The sequence below is a fragment of the Martes martes genome, assembly GCF_963455335.1.
Source record: "Martes martes genome assembly, chromosome: 1".
In the NCBI taxonomy this organism is placed as follows: domain Eukaryota; kingdom Metazoa; phylum Chordata; class Mammalia; order Carnivora; family Mustelidae; genus Martes; species Martes martes.
In genome coordinates, this window is record NC_137888.1 from 185,396,425 (window position 1) to 185,421,937 (window position 25,513).

Genomic DNA, 25,513 nt, shown 5'->3' on the forward strand with positions numbered 1-25,513 from the left:
TTAATGGAGGCCAAGCTATTGCAAAAACTTGGTAACAATTTTAAATGGCTCAGTATAATAATATACTGTTCTTTCCAAGCAAATGTTGCCTGTAGTTTCTGTCAAAACCTTAATAAAGACAATAATTCTTGTCCTGCCCATAAGTGAGATTATGAAACCCAGCAATGAGGAAACCATTAAAAAATTAATTTAAAGGAAAGTTAATTGCAGACTTAATATGGTGTTTTGCAACTTGGTCAACAAAATGTTTAGCCTGATTAACAGTATTTTTCAAGGGTTGGAAACATGACGCCCGCCCAAGGAAATGGTTTTTCCTTGTCAGCTTTTATTCTCCATGTATCCATCTAAGGTTGCAAATAGGCTCTAATACTTCTGTGAATTCAGTAGTTAAAAAAAAAAAAAAAAAAAATTCCTTTGTCTCCAGAAATAGGAGCAAGGAAAGGAAGCGATGGAGAAAATAATTCTACTTATAAGGCCCTAAAAGCTTTCATGATTTACTCTCCCTGGGTTATACTTTTAATCTGCCAAGAAATTCTTCTTGTACAACAGCACTGTGTCTCCAATTTTCAAGAACTTCCAGTCCTCTGGGATAGAAATCATTTGGGGTTTTTATTTCACATGGCAGCACTATTTATTTCGAGTTTGGTATTAAATGTTTTATAATCATCTTTCCCAGCCTCATGCAGTCTCCAAGAGTTTGGGTAACTTTAGAGATTCCCCAAGTCTCGAATACATATCTCACTCACCAGCCCTGAACGACAGTTAAGTTTGCAGATTTAAGATATTATCTTGGGTCCCTTTCATGGGAAATTAGAAAGCTTCATAATAGTGCTGAAAGTCATTGGATTAGGAGTGCATTCCCCATGGCTGTGACCCTTCTCCACCCCTGCCACACACACACACACACACACACACACACACACCCCAAATGACCCAAAGCTCCCACTTACATGGTCTTTCTTCTTAGTGCTCTGTATCCTGCGGCCAAGGCACACGGCGGAGAAGTGTGGGCTGTCAGATGGGAGCACACAAAATAGCCAGAGAGTCCGAGTGCAACCCGTACACCAGACCGGAGTCGGAGCGCGTCTGCCAAGCCCCGCCGTGTCCTCGCTATGCTTGGAGGGCAGAGGAATGGCAAGAAGTAAGTAGAGCCATGAAGTGGGCACCTGCCAGGCATTTCGCTCAACCCCCTTGCAATCACCACATCCTTTACCCTGAAATGACTTCAAGCACGGTGACAAGGCTGGCTCTTTCCCAGAAGGTTTGCTGTCAGACGGCGAGCAGTTCGCTCCAACCAGGGTGGGAGAGCTCCTCCTTTTTATGCAGTTCCTACGTCTGTGTTCTTGAATGTTCCAAGTCGGGCTGCCTCCAGAAACACTGTATCAGGCCTTGGGCCAAATGCATACAGCTATCTTGCACAAAAGGAGGGGGAGATAGAAGATGTATTTTTGATACATATATCCCAACTTGGGCATCCCCTATTAGTTCCACCAGCCACAAGGCAGACTCCAGGTAGGACCTGCTCTGCGTGTGTCTCCTTTCGTGACTTTGGCTGTCAAGTCCAAGACAGACACTCTTGTGAATCCCTGATTAATTAGTGAAGCATTTCCAACATTTAAAAAAAAAAAAAAAAGATGATGGACTCTGAAAAACAGCTCAGTGGATGCAGGGATAGACCTGTTTTTCTCCCTCTCCAAGTTAATGTTTAGTTAAAGAAAACACTGTGTGTCCCTGGAGAAAAGTCCGGCTAGAGAAGGTAAGACTGGAGGAGGAGGGAAGGTCTGGTTCCAGAAGAGAATACATTGTAGAAAGAGGGGAAAGAGTATAAGAAAGCAAAAGGAGTCCTCTGACTTTGGAATGAAACAAAAAGTACACGCTGTCAGCGCTTTAGTGATATGAATAATAAGGAATTTCCCACCAAGAATGGATTTTAGAAGAGGGAGAAACAGTGGCCGGCTCAGTGCTCTGAACTTTATGCTCATCCCCTCACTAGGCAAAATGGGTGTCGCTATTATCATCCCACTTTGCGGCCAAGGAAACTGAGTTCTGAGAGCCAGTGTCATCTGTCCCAGCATCACATGCCCAGCAAGTAGAAGGAGTAAGACTTGATTCTAAATGTAAACCATTCTGAGATACTACTACTGCAGTTTTTTTAAAAATTGCCACAAGTGCTCCTAGCAATACCACTTTATTTCTTTTCCAGGTATATAGAGATATAATTGCATATAATATTGTATTTATTTTAGGCAAAAACATGATGATTTGATATATGTATCTATTATGGAATAATTACCGTGGTATGTTTTTAATAAGTGTTATAGTTAAATTCTCTCACCTCACATAGTTACAGGGTTTTGTTTTTTTTGTTTTTTTTTTCTGGTGATGAGAAATGTTAAGATCTACTCTCTTGGCAACTTTCAAATGTATGATACAGTATTGTTAACTACAGTCACCTTGTGTATATTAGATTCCCAAGACTTATTTCTGTTATAGCTGGAAGTTTGTATCTTTTGACCCCCTTCACCCAGTCATCTAGCCCCTACCCATCCCCTCTGGCAACATTGATCTGTATCTATAGGTTTGATTGTTTTAAGATTCCATATGTAATTGAGATCAATATTTGTTGTTCTCTGTCTGATTGATGTCATTCACGGTGCCCTCAAGTTCCATCTGTATTGTCACAGGTGGCAGGATTTCCTTCTTTTTATGGCTATTATATCCCATTGTGGATGTAGATATAGATATATACATTTTTTAATTCATATACCCATTGATGGACGCTTAAGTTGCTTCCACGTCTTGGCTATTGTAAATAATGCTGAGGTGAACGTGGGTGGGGGGAGCAGATATCTTTTCAAGTTAGTGATTTTATTTCCTCCAGAGAAATATCCAGAAGTAGAATTGCAGAATCATATGATAATTCTGTTCTCAATTTTTTTTTTTTTTTTAAGATTTTACTTACTTGAGAGAGCGAGCGAGCACAGAGGGAGGGGAGGAGAAGCAGATTCTCCACTGAGCAGAGAGCCCGATGCAGGGCTTGATCCCAGGACCCCTGGATCATGACCTGAGCCAAAGGCAGATGCTTAACTGACTGAGCTATCCAGGCGCCCCCTATTTTTAATTTTTTGAGGAACCTCCATACTGTTTTCCATAGAGGATACACTAATTTACATTCCCACGCGCAGTGTGTAGGGGTTCCCCTTTCTTCAGACTCTCACCCACACTTGCTGCTTTTTTGCTAATCGCTGTTCTAACAGGTATGAGGCCATTTCTCCTTGTGAATTTGATGTGCGTTTCCGTGATGATTAGCAATGGTGAGCATCTTTTCATATATCTGTTGGTTATTTGTATGTCTTCTTTTGAGAAATGTCTGGCCAGGTCCTTTGCCCCTTTATAGTCTGATGTAGTCCTACCTGTTTATTTTTACTTTTGATGCCTTTGCTCTTGGTGTCACATTCAGAATGGTTATAGCCAAGACTAATGTCAAGCATCATACCCCTTATGTTTTCTTCCAGCGGTTTTATGTTTTCAGATCTTTCTGATTCAAGTCTTTAATCCACTGTGAGTTCATTTCTGTGTATGGTGTAAGGTAGGAGTCCAATTTCATTCTTTTGCATGTGACTGTCCATTTATGGAATTTCCCACCATTTATGGAAGAGACTGGCTTTTCCCCATTGGATATTCTTGACTTCTTTGTTGTAAATGAATTAACCGTATCTGTGTGACTTTATTTCTGGACTCTCTATTCTGTTTCGTTGATCTAGATGTCCTTTTTTTATGCCAATACCATTCTGTTTTAATCACTATAATTTTATAATAAGGTTTGAAATAGGGAGCATGATGCCTGGGCTTTGTTCTTCTTTCTCAAGATTGCTTTAGCGATTCCAGGTCTTTTGTGGTCCCGTACAAATTTTAGGATGGTTCCTTTTATTTCTGTGAAAAATGCCTTTGGAATTCTGATAAGGATTGCATTAAATCTGTAGATTGCTTTGGGTAATGGGGACATTTTCACGATACTAATTCTTCCGTGAGCACAGAATTTCTTCTCATTTATCTGTGTCATTTTCAATTTCTTTTATCAGTGTTCCAGAGCTATCAATGTACAGGTCTTGCACCTCCTTGGTTAAATTTATCCGTAGATGTTTCATGCTTTTTGATGCAATTTTGAATGGAATTGTGTTCTTACAACTGCGTTGCTACCATGTGGGGATCAGCCTTCCGCCCCGTCCTTCCCTCTCCCTCACCCTCCTGATGGATTGGATCCGTTTGCAGTCATCTCTTTTCCTTAGAACTTTCACTCCTTCTGTCTCTTCAACTTTTCGCTTGTTTTCTTTCTATATGTTTTTTATCTCCACCAGACGGTGGTGTGGAGGAATGGCTAAAGTAGTTAAATTTCAAATTAATTTCACTTGAGCCACACAAGTTATTGGGAGCCCCAGGGGCTGTGGAATTCTGCAGACCTGGTTCATATCCCAGGACTGGGACTTGTTAGCCATGTGACTTAGAACAAGGATTCTTGATTTTTTTTTGGATCCTTGGGTTTGCCACCTGTAGAATGGGGAGAATAATAATAACGAGGCAGAGTTGTTCTGAGGAATTTAGCGATGACAGAGTGATTTGGGGATTGGTAATATCAGATACGGAAAGAAGACAAGGCTCCCTGATCTCTGTCTCCCTCAATGTTACCTCTATATTCTTTTTGTAGTCTTGTTTCAGACCCACCACTGCCGGCTTTCTCCCTCTCCCTCTTCCTCTCCATCTGGTGCCAGACTCCACCCTGTGTAACACTTCCAAGGAACAGAAAGTAAGAGAGTGTTCCGAAATGAATCTAAGCTGACTGCTCAAGCTTTAGCCAACTTTTGAAAATGCTAGAGCCAATCGAGGAAATGCAAGCTCCATTTACAATTCCTTCTGAATTCCAAAGAGTGGAAACCTTGCCAAGTATGCACTGAGGAAGTCCCTTCTCTGATCTTACGAAACAGGCCTAGAAGTGTACATCTTTGCATGTTCTGTGCAGATGGATCCTTTAAAACTCTTCCTCAAATATTGCTGGCAAGCAGAACACCTACGCAGATGGCCTGACCTGTGGCCGTATTTAAAAGTGAAAGGTTAACCATTCTCACCAGGACAAAAGAATCTTTAGGCACTGAGTAAAGCAGATTCTAATTGTTACCCTTCTGCAACCACGCTTTCTCGGCTGTGTGAACCGGAAGTGCAAATTTTGAGAAAGGTGGACCTGGGTGGTAAGAGAGTGTGGAGCACTCATTTGATATTGCATTGGCAAAGTGAGGCCCAGGGCAGCTGGAGGAGGGACAGGACCCATCAAAAAGCCTATGCAGAGCATGCTGGGTTCCCTTTTAGAATGTCCTCACAGCAACTAAGCTTAGATTGAGTGTTGATAGTGACTGGATCCCAAGTCTTGATTGCCTGTGGGCAGTTCCTGTTTATGCCTGGCAAAGTCCTGGTATAATTATTCATTGTGCCTAATTTCATGATCAAAGGTATCCTTGTTAAACAGCACACTTGAGTAGAACAGCACCCTTCAGACCTTCCTCAGTCACAGCACTCACCCTCCTCTCTTCCTCCTACCTCCATGCCCACCCACTCCGTCTGCTACCATCTTCCCTGACACCTACCTTGCGCAGACATGTGTCTTGACTTTCTTGCCCTCCGTGAGTGACACCTTGAGCTGGTGTCAGTGAGGATGCCAAGGCCCAGCCTCAGAGCTGAGGCCCATTGGATGGGATGTGCTGGAGGCCTCCTATGCCAATACAGGAAGTTCTCTTCTTAGCAGTCCTTGGCAAGCACTTCAGAGCTCTTGTTTTCTTTTTGAGTGTGCATTTTTCTCTTTTGCTTCCCTCCTGTGAATTATTAAAACCCACTTATTTGTTGGCAAGATGTATTTCATGCTGGGCACATAGTAAACAGCAGCCTCCTCATTTTGAGAAATAATCCAGGTGTCCGCTGTGGGGAGCACAAGGTCTGCATACCCACGATAGCATAATCATCAGGATGTTTTATGCAGTCACACAGTTGCACAGGTTGTGCACTGCACAATTCAAGAGCTACCATTCCCATAGGTTACAATATGAGTTCCATCCTCGAGATTTACATAGGGTGGTGGCCAGTCCTGATAATAAAAATATCTTATTGTTTATTAAGCTATGGGCCAAGTACTGTGTTGAATATTTTTATGTGGAGGACTTCATTTAACATTGCCATAACTCTCTAATGAAGTAATTAAAATTTCATCCTCACTTAAAGATGAGGAAACTTGAGGCTTAGACAGGTTAATTCATCCAAGTTCATGCATTTAGTAAGTAATAAGACTGGGATTTGAAGCCTGGAAGCCTGATTCTGGAACACATGCTCTGAATCTTTATATTCTGTTGCCTCCCATGTCAACATGCATCTACATTGAATTATTTTATTTCCTTTTTACTGGCTTGTCTAGGCTCTTACTGAAGAGTTGGCATAAAGTACAATTCTCTTGACTGGGTGAGCCTCTCACATCCTTCAAACAATTAAATTCTTGGTCCCCTTGGTTGACAGTAAGTCCTGTTGTTGGGACAGTCTTGGTGGGGTGGAGCAGCCCAGGAGACCTCCTTCATTCATTGTGAGGCCTGGTGCCTGAGCAGCAGGGCAGGGGCATCAGTGTGCCTTCATGATACTGTAAAAGTAGAGCTTGGGCTCGTAGATGGAGGGCAAACAATTGGAGAAGAGAAAAGTGCTGTATCCAGATATGAATGTGGGGCTTTTAATATCACCTGCCAACTTTGGGCAATTTAATTGACCTCCCCATGCTCAGTTTTACTCACTTTAGAATTATAATGCTCATGAGGCAATAGTCATTTGAAAATTACTGTAATAAATGATTTACTTATTCATTGTATTATAATCTGACATATAAGTTTATTTATAGCAGCAGAGGTCTTTAATCAATTTTGTATTGTGAGCATGTGGGTTACATGTCTCCCAGCATTAAGGAGTAAATCTCCCAGGACTGGCAAGTATTCTTTCTTTCACCTTTACCCCAAGCATTCTCTTGCCCCTAGTGCCTCTGCATCACAACGAGGCTGCCCTACTCCTTCCCTTACTTCGGTCACCTTTGCCCATTCTTCAGACCTCACCTAAGATGTCACTTCTCAGAAGCCCTTGCAGATCACATCTCCTCACCAATAACCGAGTCAGATGGCTCTCCTCTGAGTGCTCATAGCACCTGGAAACACTGTGCTTGAGCAGTCAGCATCCTGAATGGTGGTGGCCTGGTTTCCTTGTCTACATTATCACCCATCTGAGGTCAGAGGGTTTGTTCACCAGAGTTTTCCCCAGCATTTAGCACCGTACCTAGAGCACTGAAAACACTTCTTGAATAAATGAACCTATGAATGAACCAGAAGGACAAACAAAGGTAGGAGGAAGAAAAGAAGGAGGGAAGGAGGGAGGGAAAAAGAAAGACATTATAGAGCAATACATTTCCTAACCCCTTAGAATCATGATCTTCTAAAAGGTCTTTTAAAACAGTCAAGCAAACTCTTTTTCCTGTAAGAACAGATCCTTTATTTTCTTGCCACATTGCCACAGACAAGCTGTGCTCAGATATGTCTGGCCTTCGCAGAACTGCCCACCCCGTGGCTGTTTGGCCCAGGGCAGAGACTTGGACCACTCTCATACATATTTGGATTCCGAAGGTTTTTATTGAGATCAGCTGTAGAATGAGTCCCAAGTTTACCTCCTCAGCTCAGAAAAGTTAGAAAAGAGCAGCCGGCCTTTGGTCAGTTAGTGACAAACATTTTACAAAGTTTCCAATAGGGAGTGATGACGTTTGGGTGTGTGTACAAGCACCGGACACTGACCCTTTGATGCTCCTTCCCTCATTAATTTACTCGAGAAATCATTATCCAGCACCTGCAAAGAGCTGGGCTCTAGGCCTCAGGGATGCAACAGAGACTCTGACACTGCTGGGCTGGAGTCGATGGGCTCATGGGAGAGACAAAAAACAAGCACACAGACACGTTCTGTGAAATTGCCAAGTGTCAACAGTGCCGGCACAGAAAGAGGCAGGGTGCCGAGATAGAGACTGAGAATGACAGGCCAGTCCTACCTTCCCTCGGGTGGGTGGTTGGAGGGGAAGGGCAGGAGGAGGCAATTCCTGGTAGAATGAAGAGGACAGAGCCCAGCGTGTCTGCAGACAAAGCCCAGCATGGCAGGAGCAGAGAGAAGGCTGAAATGAGATTGGACCTACAGCAGCGGCCAAGCTAGGATGTGTCCCGGCGGCCAGGGCAAGGGTTCAGGTTTTCTCTCAAACCATGGGGGAGTTTAACAGGCCCCTTCTTGACCTGATCTCTGCCCATCTTCTGAAATCCCCATCTCAGTTGGAACTTGTCACCACCCCCAGCTGCTATGGCCGTTCCCATGCCCTGCATCCCTGTGACATTCATCTCTGGCCTCCAGGCGCACTGAACCCCTCCTGCCAATGTCCCCTTCTCCTCCTTGCCTGCTTAACCCATCCCCTCAATCATTTGTCCTCCTCATCCTCTGGTGCTTGGGTACCCCGTTTAGCACTGGGCGAATTCTGGATGCTGGTCCTTTTTCTTTCTTGCTGTCAGAGTTGTGGAAGACCCTGGCGGCTTCTTTCGCCATCATGCTCCGTTATGAAACCCATGTCTGCTCCTACAGCCATACGAGGCAGCCCTAAGTGTTGAACACCAATGCTCACAAAGTAGCCGGCTGTCCTGATTCGTGGACTGCTGGGTGGGAGTAGCAGCCGTCTGAGTGTCATAACAGAGAGAGCACGGGGATAGGAAGATGTCAGACTGTAGCCCAGGGCCCAGATAGAACTTGGCCCATGGCAACTACTGGTTGGAAGGGTGAATAACTTTCAAGGTATCAGATGTCTCCATGCTTATTATTTCTGCTTTTTTCCCCTGCGGATATACTGTTTGGGAGCAAGGATGTCCAAATTTCATGTACCTGACTTTAAAATGAGCTGTGAGAAAGAACCTATTGGTCATTTGAAGAACTGCTTTTTCTTTTTTTAATTCAAAGCATTGTTAGATAAATTGACTTGTAATTGCTGTTCCTTAGGACATAAAAACTCTACGTAGCACACACAGAACCCTGTGCTGTCAGGGCCCCGATTTGTTCTGTGACTCTTCTGTCCACACGCTAGCTCATGGTGGTCGTCTCGCACTAGAAATGGCACTATAAATTATTTTATCTGTGAAGAAAATCAACAGTCTGAAAAGGTAGAGCTTGTGACAATGGGAAGTGATTTTTTTTTCTCCCCATGATTAGGACATCTCACAGAAAAAGTGTAAAGCAACTTCATGACCATCTCTTAGGAAAGACAGTTTCTACCCATTGCATTAAATGACCCTTTTTAGACCATCACCCTCTGGTCAACCTATCTGTCTAAATTAAAGAGTACCTTAAAAGTTTATTTTAGGTCTTCTCTGCTCTCAGATTTGGACAGGCCTTTTCCTCCTGTTAATTTCAGCACATTTTAAAGGCATATGTAGCCTTAAAGACAATGAGCAAGCTACCCGATTTAGCCTGGCCCCCATGACCACTGACTTGCTGAATTCCAGTGTGTCCTAAAATTCAAGGAGGCCGGTGGTGTTACTTATACACTTGGTATATAGTTTTTCTTTTTCTTTTTTTTTTCTTTTTCTCAAAGCTGCAAGGAGAATGGAGGAAACCTTTTGGAAGTTAAACTGAGGCTAGCTGAACTTTCTGGCTGTTTTTAGAACATTCTAAGTCATATTCTGGGACAGAGGAGAGAGTCCTTAATCCTGAGTTGGGGGGTGGGCAGTGATATTCCCAAAAGCTGATGAAATGCAGCAGCTTGGGTGGGTTGGCTTTCTGCTCACCAGCCCCCGTACTCAAGTTAGGACCCCAGGAGAAGAGCCTTGCCAGGTGACCTTCACAGCTGCTGTTGACTGATTCCAAAGCACTGGACAGGTCACTTATTCACTTAGCTTAATTTTTCTTAAAGTTATGTTCAAGATGAGGTTCCCCAACTCCCTTTTCCACTGTTGGCAAGAGAGTTTTTATGCTAGTTAACCTTTCTTAAAGACCAAGGCAGAAGCACTTAAAAAGCAAACAGGGGTCTAGGAAACTTTGCATTTCTGCTTTAAAGTATTACTTATTGACACAGACTGTGGCCCTGGGGATGGGTGAACATGAGAACATGCTGAAAGGTTTTGTCCCATTTGGGCTGCTCAGTCATCGGTATCTGAGTCTCCTAGGTCCTGCTTTTCTAAGGAATTACTTTTTCTATGGGCAGTTAAGAATTTATTTTGCATTTATCTACACATCACAGATTAACCACACTTTTGTTTTTGTTTTTTAGCATCCAGTGGGTCTGTAACTCCTTCGGCTTTTTTTTTTTTTTTTTTATGAATAAACGGAAGTGTCCTTACTTCACAATAGTGCCCAGCATACTCTAGAGGCCCAGGAAGCCCCAGGCAAGGGTTGAATTAGGTGTCTTGGAATGATTTGCTCCTCCTTGCTAACGCCACAGAGCTTTCAATTTCTGTTTGTACCCCCAGAAAAATTCGAATGACTCCACACCCTAGACCCTGCAGTTTGTATCCCAGTAGCAGAAACAAAGAGTTAAATCTGCAGATGAGAAAGGCTACCAGGACATATCACATAGTCCTTTTACTTCCTAAAACTACAAAGTGGCTTATGAAAGACACAGGGTACATCACATGACCCAGCCCTTGTACACCTGGGTAGACTCAAGAGAACTGAAATCCAGTGTTCGAACTTGGACATGCGTGTGCGTGGCGGCACCATTCACAAGATCTGAAAGATGGGAACAGCCTGGTGTCCGTTGTCATTTGAAGGGACAAGATGTGGTGTAGCCACACACAGATGATTACTCAGTCAGAGAAAGGAATGAAGCCCTGATACCCACTACAACATGGGTGAACCTTGCAAACATCAGGGTAAATGAAGAAGCCAGTCGTAAAAGGCTGCCTTTATGCCCTTTGGCATCCCTTTATGGTCTTCCAAAAAGGCAAACCCATAGAGACAGAGAGCAGGTGGTGGTTGCTACAGGCTGGTGGTTGAGGAAGTAGGTACTGACTTTTTAATGGGTATGAGGTCTCCTTTTGGGGTGATGAAAATGTTCTGCAACCACATAGTGATGGTGGTCGTACAACATTGCAGATGATTAAATGCCACTGAATTGTCCACCTTAAAATGGTTGCGATGGTAAATGTTACATGTATTTTACTACCAAAAAAAAAGAAAGAAAGAAAGAAAGAAAGAAAGGCATGGGGTGTATCTGGAAAGACATTTCTGAGTCAGACTGGATCCCAAACTGAAATGCCTTTGGGATGAGATGGGTAATAAAAGGGAAGGAGGTGTGACAGAAGACAAAGACAGATGGGGGGGGTGTTCCGTGTGTCTCCCCAAATACTAAAAAGAGGACGTTTCAAAGATACCATGCTAACAATAGCTCTCAGTTGTTGGTGCGTTAGGTAAGGCTGAGGGACAACAGAGTGTGTGGTCCTGGAGTGAAGGAAACAGGAGGCCCCTCCCTGGCTTAGCTCACTGTGGTGGTTTCCAAGGTAGTTTAGAGTCTTCAAATGCTGGGTGACACAGATGCTTTAGATTGGATAGGCTTTGAGAAACCTTTAGCAACACAGATAACTAGGCTAAACTTCAAAGGGGGTTTGCCGTTGGTTAAAGAGAAAAGATAAAGAACTTGCAGGCAACACAGAGATAGTCCTAGAACAGAACCTACCGCTTGTTCTATATTCCTAACTTGGTTTATGGGCATAAAAACGTGTGTCCCATCTACCTCACAAATAGATGTTTTGATCTGGGACAGGGCACGTAGGCTAAGTCCCCAGTTTCTCCACTTGAAAAATGGAGATCACAGGACTTGCTAAATCTCATTACCTACCTGTCTACATCCTCTTTGTCTGTCTCTGCTCCTAAAATATAAGCTGCTCTCTGAGAGCAGGGGCTGTGCTGTGTGTGTCCACTCTTTTTGACCCAGGACCCATCCCAGGGCCTGACACTGGGAACTTGGTGAATATTTCCTGAATGAGCAAGGGTTGAGAGCAGTCCATCCTGGAGAAGAAAAGGAAATCGGGGGTCACAACAAAGCAAAGTATGACTTGGGAGAACTGAAACTTGTCCCTCATGCTCCCCTGGAATGCACAACTGGGACAAAAGGCTGCAGTCTGCAAAGTGATATGTTTAATAGTAAGATGAAATGGGCCATCGGACAGGTGACAGCTTCCCTGGCTCTAGAGATGTTTAGCAACAGTGTGATAACCACTTCGCTGAAAGTTTGAAAGAGATTCCATATTTGAGTGAGTAATCAAGCCTCAAGGTCCTTTCCACACCTGAAATCCATTCATTCATGCTTTCATTCTTTCAGTCCAGTAGCCACTTACCAAACACCTGTCACTGTGCCTGGAACAGTGTTGGGGGTAAGGGGATAAAGCAATGAGCTCTCTGATCATTCCTGCCCTCAGAGGCCTCACAGTCCTAGTGGGTGTACAAACGGGAAAATAAATCTCTCCAATAACAGCATACAACAAGCCATTTATTACTTTTCCATATCAACACCTGTCTTGTCTGTCATGAACAGTGCACCAAGACGTGCGGTGAAGGCTCCAGGTACCGCAAGGTGCTGTGCGTGGATGCAGACAAAGGCAGCGAGGTTCACGGCATGCACTGTGACATGAGCAAGCGGCCTGTGGACCATGAGAGCTGTACTTTGCAGCCCTGCGAGTATGTCTGGATCACAGGAGAATGGTCAGAGGTATGTCCCTGAGATCTTATAACCACCTTTAGGTCAGCAATGCCTGAGGGCAGCAGAGGAACCAGGGCAGGAATGGGGGAGACTGGGACCCACCTGCCAGTTCTTCCTTCTGGGGCCAGAGCCCCCCATATGCAAAGTGAGACAGTGCCTGAGATTGTCTCTCAGTTCCCCTCAATTCTGTGACTCACCATGACATCCTCCTGGTATGATAAGGGAGGAGAACTATGACAGGGACTGAAAGTTCATTTGATACCTGTGGGTATCTGAAGACAGTTAAGGTAAGAAAGTGCCCTTATTGTCGGGGAGCCAACAGGGAATGGTGGAGACTGTGACAAACCAGGACAGACTGTGTGAAGGGGGCAGGCTTCTCTCCCTCTCCAGGGAAGGCCCTGAGGAAATATGCATCTAGTGTTACCAGACCTGATTTTTCAAGAAAGGACAAAATTCTGAACTTTTATGCAAAATCTCCTAACTTTAAAATATGGACTAAAATCTTTTATTTGAAACATTGTATGGGGCAAACCAAACGCTTTCATGGGCCGGATATGGGTTGCTCGTTTAACAACCTCCCATCCAGAGGAAGAAAATAATTTTCCACAATATTCAAGGAATCAATTTCTTCTTCTCCTTGTGGGTACACAATGCCTAACGTAGAAACTTCTTAGTATTAATGTACCAATGGTAATAATAGCATGATTGTATTATTTTCAAGCCTCATGACATTCTCAAAGATGGAAAGACCTGTAATACTCAAACCATTTGTCATTTGCCCAAAAGAAACGAGAGGTACAATTACCTGGGCTCGTAACAAAGGTGCTGGAAATTTTTAGGTAATATGCTCGTTGTCCCTGGACCCTCTTCCAGGTTTGACGGGGCAGCCATCTCACATTTTAATAGGAGAAATATTTGCATGTAGGTGATATGTGTGTTGGGTGTTGAATTGTTTCTGTACTGTAGCTGGCCGAAGTCCTTTCTAACCATGTCTCCCCACCCTTCTTTTTACTTTAGCTTCCCCTTCCCCATCCAGGGGACATCTAGCAACGTCTGGAGACATTTCTGAATGTCCTAGCTGGGGGAGTGGGATGCTGCTGGAATCTAGTAGGTCGAGGTCACGGATGCTTCTACACATCCTCCAGTCCATGGGACAGCCCCTCCCCTGCCGCACACACCCAGCAGAGAGCCATCTGGCCCAATGGGCAGTGGTGCTGAGGCTGAGACCACAGCTTTACCCTAGCTCGGCATGTTCTCAGTGTGCTCTTAGAGAGTGGAGGGGAGACATGGTCCAAATCATTAGGAAATAGATTTACTATTGGCCAGACAGGAACCTGGGGAGGCCAGATGCTTGTTCAAAACAGTCTTTGCCTTTGGGTTGAGGCATAAGTTCCAACCCATTCGAATGCCAGGGAGGGTGGGGGAAGGTATCCCCGGGGAGGGCTCCTGTCTTCCTTTCCGTTCACCTCTCCTAGTTCCTCTTCAGGCGTGGTCCGGAGCTTCTGGTTCTCAGCGCTGCCCCACCGGGCCACAGCCTGGCTTGCAGCAGGTGAAAGCCTGCCCTTCTGCCTCTCTCCCTCCTTGGGCCTCTGTCCCTCTCTGCCTCCTGGAGGCCTCCTCCTCGTTGGTTTCCGGCTGAGTTCTTGGTCATTCATCTTTCTGGAGTTTCTACAACTTTCACCCTGTGAACACTGGCATCGTCATCTTAGCCAATCTTTTCTGTGTTGTTATTATTATGCTAAAAGAATTTGATCTCTTTCTAACACTGAGTCATGTCACTCCTAGAGCTTTATTTTAACCTTAATCTTAACCTCCAACAGATGAGATTTGAAGAAGATTAAAAAAAAAAAAAAGCCTTCCGTATTTCTGCAAATTCTCAATTGTATCATGGATTAAAAACTGCATATTTACAGGCAAAGTTACGAGGGTTGGAGATGGGTCCTTACATGGATACAAGGACCATGGTGCCAAAGGCCCTGGACCAGAAATCCCTCTAGAAAAGCTTCTGGTAAAACACAAGAGCCACAGCAAGCCATGCCTTCTCTCTGGGACCTCTGGGACCTCTGGGACCTGGCAAGCTGTGTGCTTTCCTCTGAGCTCTCCTTGAATGGGGCGAGGCCTGGACCAGATGGGGAAAGAGGATCCATCCCCCCCCAACCCCGGCCGATGCATGTGTTTTCTCTGCTCAGGCCTGAAGTGTCTCACCAAGGCAGGGAGGGCACATTCTTACGATTTTACCCTGCTCCACTCTTCTTCCCAAATTAGAGAAGCGATAGACGCTCATGATGAAATAGGCACATGACCCCAGGCATGGAGAATCCAGAGAAAGGGCTTCCCCACGCCCTCCTGCCTCCCACCAGCCTGGACAGACAGAGCATCTGTGGACGGTCTGCCCCGACATGAGACACCGCAGACGAGCTCAGCCCTCCCCGGCCCTCCCCGGGCCTGCCATCTGTTGGCTCTCCAGGCATTTAAACAGCAGCAGCCAAAGAAGGAAGAGACGTATGCAGGATGCTTCCAGGTCTCGAGCCAGCAGAAAAGGAAGGCCTCTGTGGCCTCTGGCTGGGCCTGTTCTCTCCTCACTTCTGGGACCTCTTCAAGGGGTGTCTTCTCCCCAGAGCAGTTACAGGAGAGGAAAGCCACGTGGCTTCAAGCAACCGCTCAGGAGACGTTCGGAAAGAACAACACGGTGGCTTTTGAGACCTGATGGATGCTCTGGTTCCTCACCCCAGAAAAAGCATCACACTCCCCTGGCTGTGGCCTATTTTGGGGTTCACCAAGGCCACCTCAAATAGCCTTTGGTCTCAAGACTCCTGACCCTCTCACTGAATTTCACAGAACACCTTCACAGGAGATGGCTGGTTACTTGATGACAATGTCTAAAAAGACCATCAAAACTAAATTCACTGTACTTCAGTTTTTAAATATATTGTATAAAATACTTAGCTTGGGAGGTGGAACATATTTGGAAATTGCATCAATAACCAATTAGATGTCCCATCAGGGGGAGGATCTTGGACACTGTAAGATGTTCATGTTTTTCTCCTTTTCTGTATTGTTTGTGTATTTTTAAGTGCTGTGTAATTATGGTAAAAAGGTTAAGCGGTCGCCTGATCTGGTTAGATAGAGAAAGAGAGAGGGTAGAGCAGAAAGATAACATTTCAGTCAAGATATACAGGCAGGGAGAGAGAAGAGAGAAGGACAGACAAGAAAGCAGAGCACAGGTTGCCAGAAAGGAAAAGTGTCCCAGAGTCCCCTGTTGGCTAAGTGCTTGGGTTTCACACATAACTCAGGTGGGCTATGACGCTGCCCCCCCATCCCCCGTGGTCACAGCTCTGGTGCCTTCACTGTAGGTTTGGAAAAGCATGCGGTCCGGCCTGGAGATCCTATAAATGGGGCCTGGGACAGCTGGAGCCCTGCCCCCTTTCTCCCCCTGAAATCCAAAGAAGGGGCCCAAGGTGCCCCCCACCTGCCCTGGGGGCCTAGAAGATGGAGGGGGAGCCCTAGAGCCAGGGAGGTGTGGTTTCGGGTTGCATGGCTCCTGTGTGCCCTGGGCCTGCCACTTGAAATGCATAAACAAGCTAATAAAGTGAGAGCTTTCTGCAGTTTCGTCAGGGGTCAGCATCCGAGGTAGAGGTCAGGGGCGTATTGTGAGCTGCCCCCAGGCGCCACTGCAGCCTCTCCTCCCAACCCCTGTCTTCCCAGTGCTCAGTGACCTGTGGAAAGGGCTACAAACAAAGGCTCGTCTCCTGTAGCGAGATTTACACCGGGAAGGAGAATTACGAGTACAGCTACCAAAGCACCATCAACTGCCCGGGCACTCAGCCTCCCAGTGTCCACCCCTGCTACCTGAGGGAGTGCCCCGTCTCGGCCACCTGGAGAGTCGGCAACTGGGGGAGCGTAAGTAGACCAGCTGCTTACCAAATCCGGAAACGTTGGGATCCCAAAGTCCGTCTTAAACATGTCCCACCAGACCCATCCAAAGTGATTCTGCTCCCAGCAGAGATGATGGGAAGCCATAGGAGTTAGTGTCTTGAAATGGGCTCATGGGAAGAGAAATTCTGTTCTTGGGTGGCAGGGTGGCCCCGGTGCATGGAGCGCGGGCTCTGAAGCTGGACAGCCTCACGGTGAGTCCGGGTGATACTACTTCCCAGTTAATGCAAAGTACAACACTTTGGCATCTCACTTTCCACATCTGCAAAATGGGTGGCTATGAAGAAGAGATGAGTTAATATGACACAAATGCCAAGTTACCTGTATTTTACCACAGGGCTTTGAAAAACAGGCCCCTCGAACTCTGTCAGAACTCTGTAAGGATGACAGAAGAGCTAGACATTGCCTCTGAGGTCAGGAAGTCAATATAGCCTAGTCCCTCTTTAATGGGAGCATTTCATTGCATTAAGGGTACAGTAAGTGAGACTAATTGGGATTGTCCTGGAATCTTGCCACCATCCCCAGCTAGGACTCCTAGGTTCTCAGTGTTGGAGAGTGATGCGGTGAAACACGGGATCACTGAACGTGGTTAGGGTTTGATTCCTGGCTCCACCGTGACCTTGAACGAAGTTTTTGACATGTGGGCCCCAATTCCCTCTCTATAAAAACAGAATAATGGTAGTACTGTCTCAGAGAATTTTTGTGAGGCTTAAATGAGGAAAAAAAATTATATATATATATATTATTACGTACCTATACCTATGTCTTTATAAATACATATGTAAAACACACGTATGTATAAGCATGTGGGTATCACAGCACAGAGATGGGCCAACCACACGTGTCCCGTACACGTACGGGTGTTCAGCCTAGGATCTGTTCAGCCTGGGATCTCAGGACATCATGCCCCAGGCTGTGAGCTGCACACCACAGAGCCCACACCCCCCGCATTCTGCAGCGGCACCCCAATTCTGTTCTGCCTTGTAGTGCTCAGTGTCATGTGGCGTGGGAGTGACGCACCGATCTGTGCAGTGTTTAACCAACGAGGACCAGCCCAGCCACTTGTGCCCTGCAGATCTGAAGCCAGAAGAGAGGAAAACGTGTCACAATACCTATCACTGTAAGTCGGCCCATGGAAGCCATCTCTCTGCAGCACAGAGAACAGGGTTTCTTTGTTTCTTTGTCTGTTGGCCTACCCTCTTAGGAAATGGGGAATTTATAAGAGAAATAAGGACAGGGGATGTAATACACAGCATGAAGCCTGTAGTGAATAGGGCTGGGCGGTACACTTGAAAGTTGCCACGAGAGTAGATCCTACAAGTTCTCATCAAAGGGAAAAAAAACATTTTTGTCTTTTTTTGGTATCTCTCTGAAATGATGGGTGTTAACTAAACTGATTGTCATTATTCACAGGGTATGGAAGTCAAGTCATTACGCAAAACACCTTCAACCTATTCAGTGCTACAGGTCCATTACCTGTCCATAAAACTCAAGGAAAAAGATAAACCTTTATCCCCCCAAAGGGAAAGAATTATTTTTAAAGAAATCGCTCCCCCCTTTTAAAGCCAAATAGCATTACTGTGAACAGGATATTCACTCCATAGACGGATGGTGGACATCTTGGAGCACCACTCTCCATTTTTGCATTTCATGTTTTCTAGGTGAGTTACCCCAAAACTGCAAGGAGGTAAAGAGACTGGAAGGAACCAATGAAGATGGTGAATATTTCCTGCTCATCAAAGGAAAGTTCCTGAAGGTAAACTTTGGACACCAGTCATTATTTCTAGAATGATCTGGGAGTGTGTGGCCCCGGCCTCATCGTCTGGTTGCTGAGAGGCTGTTCATTCTAAATCCATTATTTCTGGTCTTTCAGATCTTCTGTGCAGGGATGCAGTCGGACCACCCCAAAGAGTATGTTACGCTGGTGCACACCGACTCAGAGAATTTCTCCGAGGTGTACGGGCATAGGTAGGAACGCTCAGGCTCAGAAGAGCACAGACACCTGCAGACCCCTGGAAGGACCGTCCCATCCTCACCAGAACATTCTCTCTGTAATGCAGGTTGCACAACCCCACCGAGTGTCCGTACAACGGGAGCCGACGGGACGACTGCCAGTGTAGGAAGGACTACACGGCGGCTGGGTTTTCCAGCTTCCAGAAAATCAGGATAGACTTGACGACGATGCAGATAATCAGTAAGGGCCATGGAGTGTCACGGGGGAGGGAATGTGCTCGTGAGTCTGTCCCTTCAGACAGCAAGCTGCACACTGCTCACTGGCTAGGGACCAGGCTCTGAGATGCCAAGGGGAGCAAGATGAGCTGCTGGGGTCTGGCGATGGCAGCCCGGTCCCAGCTGCGTGGGGGCGGGGCTTGCCCCTTTCCGTTCCCTGCCCTGTGGCCAGTCCCTGGAAAGAGCAGAGCAAGGGGCGGAGCTAGGTCACACTCGGGGGCAGGGAGAGTGAATGAATGGAGGAGGTGTAGGCCTCTGAAGGGGGCTAGTGCACTGTGGGGAGACAGGGAAGCACCCCCCAAAACGGGACTCTGAACCCAGAACTGAAGGTCCACTAAGAGTTAGCGGGGCGCAGGGTATCACTGTGGGGAAGGGAAGGGTGGAAGCAGAGTTTTTAAGGGAGAAGAAAGAGCAGATACAAACCTCAAAACTAAGAGACTTGTGTGCAGTCGTCTTGTCTCCTACGCGGCTCCCCCTTGCAGAGCGTACGCAGGAGCAGGGCTTACGCCAAATTTTATCTGATTGTGGGCTTATGGAAGAAAAATGGTGCACAGACTTACCTTTTTTCAGCATATCTTTTTTAAAGATTTTATTTATTTGTCAGGGAGAGAGAGAGCACAACCAGGGGGCGCAGCAGGCAGAGGGAGAAGCAGGCTCCCCGCTGAGCAAGGAGCCTGATGCAGGACTCCATCCCAAGGCCCTGAGCCCAAGGCAGACATTTAACTGACTGAGCCACCCAGGCGTCCCCAGACTTACTTTTTTATTTATTTATTTTTTAAGATTTTATTTATTTATTTGACAAAGAGAGATCACAAGTAGGCAGGGAAGCAGGCAGAGGGCGGGGGGAAGCAGGCTCCTGCTGAGCAGAGAGCCTGTCGCAGGACTCGATCCCAGGACCCTGAGATCACGACCCGAGCCGAAGGCAGAGGCCCAACACACTGAGGCACCCAGGTGCCCCCAGACTTACCTTTTTAAACTAGTCTCCATGTGAGCTGATTTGATACCCTAGCCCACACTGCATTTAGGGGCATTAATCCTAGGTGTGATTAAAGACAGCTAAGCTATCTAAGCATGTTCCCTCGAATAGAGGAAAAACAGAAATCATGAATAATTAATTTTTCCTCATTAACATGGCTCCCATAATATTGCACTGCTTTCCTCTTGAGAGAGATTAAATTTGATTTGTACCCAGATACTTCTGTTGCCTTCCGCCAGCCTGATGTGGGCTAAAGGCAGAGAGTCTGCAGTTTTCTTGCTCAGGAAAAACACTCCAGTTAAGACAGTTAAGACCCAGGGCTTCTCTGCCCTGAAGCGGCAAGGGCCCCTTTCCCTGCAGGATGGAGAACTCAGATTTCTCTCGCACTGGAGCGTGAGTAACTGCAGAAAGATTAAGGCCTTTTGCTGTTCCCAAAAGGCTAGGCAGGAAGGTAAAAAGCTGCCTTGTGCCTCCCGTTCCACAAGCGACAACTTTTGGGGTATTCCCACTTGAACTCCGCCTGATCTGCCATCCCCATTTGTAGAGCTGCTCTCGGGAGCTCTAAAGAGGGTTAAAAACACAAGCCTTGTTTTTATTGGCTTTTTTTTTTTTTTAACTGCAAGTGAGCCCCAAACTTGAGAAACTGCCATTAATACTTTCAAGATGTGGGTTCTAATGGCTGCACATTTTGGCAATAATAGTGCATAGGCCATGGGAGGACAGATGAAGCCTCGGGGAAGAACTCCTAAGTAGCTGGAAATGTTCTTGTGGCTTATTTCCTCCTGTCCTTTAAGCCTGAGAGGCGGTGTTCAGGACAACAGAGGACACTACGTTTAATGGAGGTAATTCACATATTTAGGTATAGGAGAACCGATTCCAAAGTCATCTTAAACCCCCCTTTTCGGCCTCCATACTCTGAAGAGATTGTGCAGATAAAGCCCAGGCAATGAGGCTCCTGGAACCGCAAATATAATGGGGGAAAAAAGCAAGTGCCCATCTGGATTCATTTGCTCACTAACGATACTTTGGATTTTTTTTCCCTCTCCTCCTCCCTCTTACTCTTTCTCTTGCTATACTCCTTCCCTTCTGCCTCCCTGCGACCGTCCTGTCCCCTCTGTACCTTTTTGTCCTTCTCCTCTCCCTTTCTCCGAAACGCCACAGCCACTGACTTACAGTTTGCCAGGACGAGCGAAGGGCACCCTGTCCCTTTTGCCACAGCTGGGGACTGCTACAGTGCCGCCAAGTGCCCGCAGGTATGTGCTGGGGGCTCCCCTGACCAGGGACCCACATCCCACCCTGCCCCCAGGGACCCTTGGCTGCGTTGGCTGCTGGGAGTGCAGAGAGATACCCTGGGAAGGGTCCTGTGCCCGCCTGCCTCCAGAGAGAGTCGACATGAATATTACGCAGTCAGTGGCATGCTGCTCTGTTTCCTTAACTGGCTCTTGAAGAAAATAAAAAGCCTGCTTTGTAGCCTTTGCCCAGTTCCAAGGTGTAAATAGTCTCCTTCCCCCACCCCCACCGGACCCCACTCCAGTAACTGACTTCAAGCCCGTGATGTTGTTACTAAATGGAGCTCACACGCCAGGGGCAGCCATTAAGAATTCTAAACATTGCATGATACAGAAAAATTCTTATCACTACCTCAGATGTATAAAATGTATCGTAATTCAGGCAAAGAAGTGCAAGTTTATCTTCGCCTACTGGATTCCCTCCTCAGCAGAGCCACTGAATGGCCGGGGCATTGCCCAACTATACTTCCACGCTTTCTTGCCTAGAGGCCTGGCGAGTTTTAACTTGCCTTTTGAAACATGCTGGCATTATAATCAGCCCACTGCCAAATTTGCAAAGCAGGCACCAATCTTTGCAAGAAGCTTCTGCCCTGAGAAGGGATAAGGAATTCGGTGACCGGTCACCGCGGGCAGGAGAACTTGGCCCCTGTTCTTGCTCTGGTTCGCATGGGGTCTTCACAAGGCTGTTGCTAAACTCTGGGTCAGGAATTTCCCACTTTGCCTACAGGCCTTCAAAAGTCTGGCGACTGGGACTGGGAGATGCATTTGGAATCCCAGGCACTGCCTCCCCAGGATGGATTTACGCCCAACCACAGAGACCATCCAAAGACAAACACATCTGAATTTTCTTTTAACGAAGTGTTTTCTCAGCCCCCAGCTTCAGAAAGCAATGCTAAACATTTTAGAGAAGTGAAAAGGAAGCTCTCAGGGAGAAAGAAAATAAACAAAGGGCATAATGGTAAGAGGGGGCCTCTCCTCTATTACCCAGGAATTGAAAACTTTTGAAGTGCTGTTTCTTTAGAGCAGCTGATGACTTCAAACACCCCATTGGTATGGGTTGCATTTTAACAGCTAATACAGGAGCCCTGTCCTGCCTCTTTCAAAAGTCGGAGGATTTTCTTGTTTCTCTGTGCGCATCTTTGGGGGAAGTTTAAGTAAATGCAAGGTAATTTGCATTCATTTCTTTTCATAATTCAGAGACAAATGAACTTATTGATTTGCTAAATCCGGCCCCCAAGCAGTTGCTAAATGAGAAAACCCAAAGGCTAGTGAGAAGCTAATTTGTATTTTTCTTAGCCCATTCTTCAAACTACATCGGGCATTTTGAGAATTCAAGCCATGAGTGTTGCAGTTCCGTTTTCTGGGGAAAGGTCTGTACGAAGTGCTTTGGGGCAGACAGCTCTTCCCGGGACCTAATGATTGCACACAAGTCAGAGTAGAGGGACGTTCTGCTTGCAACTCTGCTGCTTCGTCCCCGTGGACACTGTTGCTTTGGGGATCTATTTAGCAGTAAGAGCTGGTTCGCCAAGAGCCCCCAACTGAAAATGCAGCCAGAATGTGGTTTTCTATTCCAATCACTAGGGATATGGCGTTATCGTGGTTGATGCTGGTATTGGTCTCATTTATTGAGGGTTTCCTAGACTGTAGGCTTGACCCAGCATTTCTAAGTCACGGTAGCATGTAATCCCCACAGCAACTTGTGAGAAGCACCCCCCCCCCCTTTACAGATGAGAAAATGGAGCCACCAAAAGGTTGGGTAGCTTGCCCCAACACAGCTGGTGCTCAGTAGAGGCCAGACTCGATCCCAAGTGTGTCTAAGTTGCAAACCCACACTGGCTGATGTGTCCACCTCACATGGCTTGCACGCAAGACTTTGCAGCCTTCTGTTCTGTCCCAATAAAGAGCAAAACCTCTGTTTGTCTCAGGCACATCTTCTGCAAATCTCTCTGGATCCTCTGGTGTGCACATAACTCTGAATTACTTTTATTCTCTTAAATCAGCAACAGGAGGTAGTAGCTATCCCTCTAGGGACCTCTACCCCCTGCAGATGAGGGGCAAAGATGTGGGGCCTGGAGCTAAGAGGACAGTAAGTCTTTACTCCTTGGTGGCCCCCAACTTAAGGTGGTCCTTATCAGCAGAAGATGGAGGTCCTGGGAAGAGAGTGAGGAGGAAGACCTCCTGTTCCGTGAGGTGTATGGCCTGCGCTGAGACAGCAGGTCTAGCTAGCTGTGCGTGTGGTGTGAGCTCATATCCTGCACCCCAGGGCAGTTGGGGGCGTTCTTCGGCTAGAAGCCAGGTCAGCAGCCTGGACCTTCCAAGAACCCTGAGGTGGAAGTCGATGCAGTCTACCTTCTCCTGCGGGGGGGGGGGGGGGGCGCTGTCAGCATGGGAGGCAGGATGGGGATGGGGAGAGAGAGGGATCCTGGGCAGTGATGTGGGCTGGACGTTATGAATGGGTGTGAATACCCGCCTCAAGGCAGGTAGCAGAGTGAGATGAGGAGGATGAGGAGGTGGCCCGGTGGGACAGGGAGGGGCTGGTGCCACTCAGAGAGGCCCATGTCTGGGGGAGCCAGGCAAGGAGGGCTTTGTGCTTACACATGGCTGCAATTGTGGACCCCTGATGAGGCTCCTTGACAGAGCCGCTGCTGGCATCTGTAGAGTACGGTCATAAAATAATTTCCGGAGTGTTTCTAAGATATCACCTACTCTCTGCCAGGTTATGAGTTAGGTGTTAGGTGCATTACACCTTCTAATTCCCTCCTATTTGCAGGTTAGACATTACTAACCTATTTTACAGGTGGACTCAGGAAAGGGAAACTATTCGCCCCAGGTCATGCTAAAAGTAGAGGAGTCTGGGCCTAGGAAAAAATCCATCCTCAACACCAGAGTTTCTCAACCTCAGCGCTATTGATGTTTGGGGCTGGGTCATTCTCAGTTGTGGGGACTGTGCTGTGTGCTGCAGGACATTTAGCAAGACACACACACAACCTGCTTGTTAGGACAACCAAAAATATCGCTAGATATTGCGGATATCTGGGGGCAAGATCGTCCCCTGTTGAGAGCCACTAACTTAGACCAGACTAATCCCCCACATCACTTCTGTGAGTTGGAGTCTTATCTCTCCCCATGTTATAGACGTGGAATCTAAGCCCTCAAAGGGGTTTCTAAACTCTGCGAAACTCTGTAAATATGAATGGTACTGATAATGGAAAAGAAACCCGTGGAGTACGCCTTGTCTGGGTCGTCAGAGAGGACAAGCCAGGGTGGGATATTTCTTAAGAATCTACCAAGTGCCTGGTCATGTGTTAGAAACCATTACTGATCGAAATAAAGCAATACCAAGGCCCTCCCCTTGCTAAGCTCACTGTTCTACTGGAGGCAGACAACCAACACAAAGAACAGGGGCTACCGGTATTTTTGAGTATCTCCTGGGTACCAGCGATGTGCTGCTTGGTTAATTTCACTTAATCCTCCCTGCAGCACTCTGAGGCAGGTACTGTTATTACCTTCCACGTTACAGATGGACAAACTGAGTTTCTGAGATACTAAAAAAAAAAAAAAAAATCTGTACCAGATTTCCTCTCCGGGGAGGAAAGTGCCGAGTTTTTACACTTAGCTCTGGCAGGCTGGGAGTCTCCACCTCACAGTCCTCCTCCCCCTGCCTTTAGTAAAGACTGCTTTGACAGAGTACGGGATTGGGCAAGGTTCAGAGAGGGAGTGAGGAAGCGTTCCCCGTGAGCCTGTTGGTGCAGAACATTTTAAATTCTGAAAATGCTCCTTGTGGGGCAGGAAGCCTCGACAAATGATGTCAAGTGCTTTTGTGGAGTCATTTTTTTAAAGCGAGAAACAGATAGATGGGGAAAGCAAGAGAGAAGCTCTGCTGCAGCGCTTCCTAAGAAATGAGCCTGGAAACCCCGAGCCCCCCCGTTTTGAAAGGAATCCTGGAGCCGGTTGGAATCCGGGATCCGGGAGTGGAAGAGGAGGCTCGGCGGCAGGCCGTGTAGAATGGGTCGCGCGCGCCCTCTGCTGGCGGTTTCGAAGAACGCGCCTCTCCTTTGAACTCCCGCCCCGCTGCGCTTAGTACGCAGAGAGCTCCGCCACGGCGGGGAGCTGCAGCTCAGGAAGCTTTGGCAGCGAGATCTTGTTAGAAAAATTACACTGTGGCATTTTGTTCCTGAAGGAATCTGATAATTGTAAGCAACATCAGGATTGCTGTGTTAGGGAGGCAGAATGGTGCTGGTTGAGAGCAAGGACTTTGAAGTCAGGAAAATGTGAGTTGGACTCTCACTGTATCCTGCAGAAGTT

General features: G+C 46.6%; 1 protein-coding gene across 1 annotated transcript in view; it reads left to right on the forward strand.

Annotated features, from left to right (window-relative positions):
• ADAMTS9 (ADAM metallopeptidase with thrombospondin type 1 motif 9) overlaps positions 1-25,513 on the forward strand; it is a 163,929-nt gene that overhangs the window by 118,376 nt on the left and 20,040 nt on the right. Inside the window, exons 30-37 of the mRNA XM_080809055.1 lie at positions 968-1,141; positions 12,617-12,790; positions 16,487-16,681; positions 17,702-17,834; positions 18,376-18,470; positions 18,588-18,682; positions 18,775-18,908; positions 21,081-21,172. Coding sequence (XP_080665181.1) covers positions 968-1,141; positions 12,617-12,790; positions 16,487-16,681; positions 17,702-17,834; positions 18,376-18,470; positions 18,588-18,682; positions 18,775-18,908; positions 21,081-21,172 — 1,092 coding nt within the window. The remainder of the gene's footprint in view (positions 1-967; positions 1,142-12,616; positions 12,791-16,486; positions 16,682-17,701; positions 17,835-18,375; positions 18,471-18,587; positions 18,683-18,774; positions 18,909-21,080; positions 21,173-25,513) is intronic.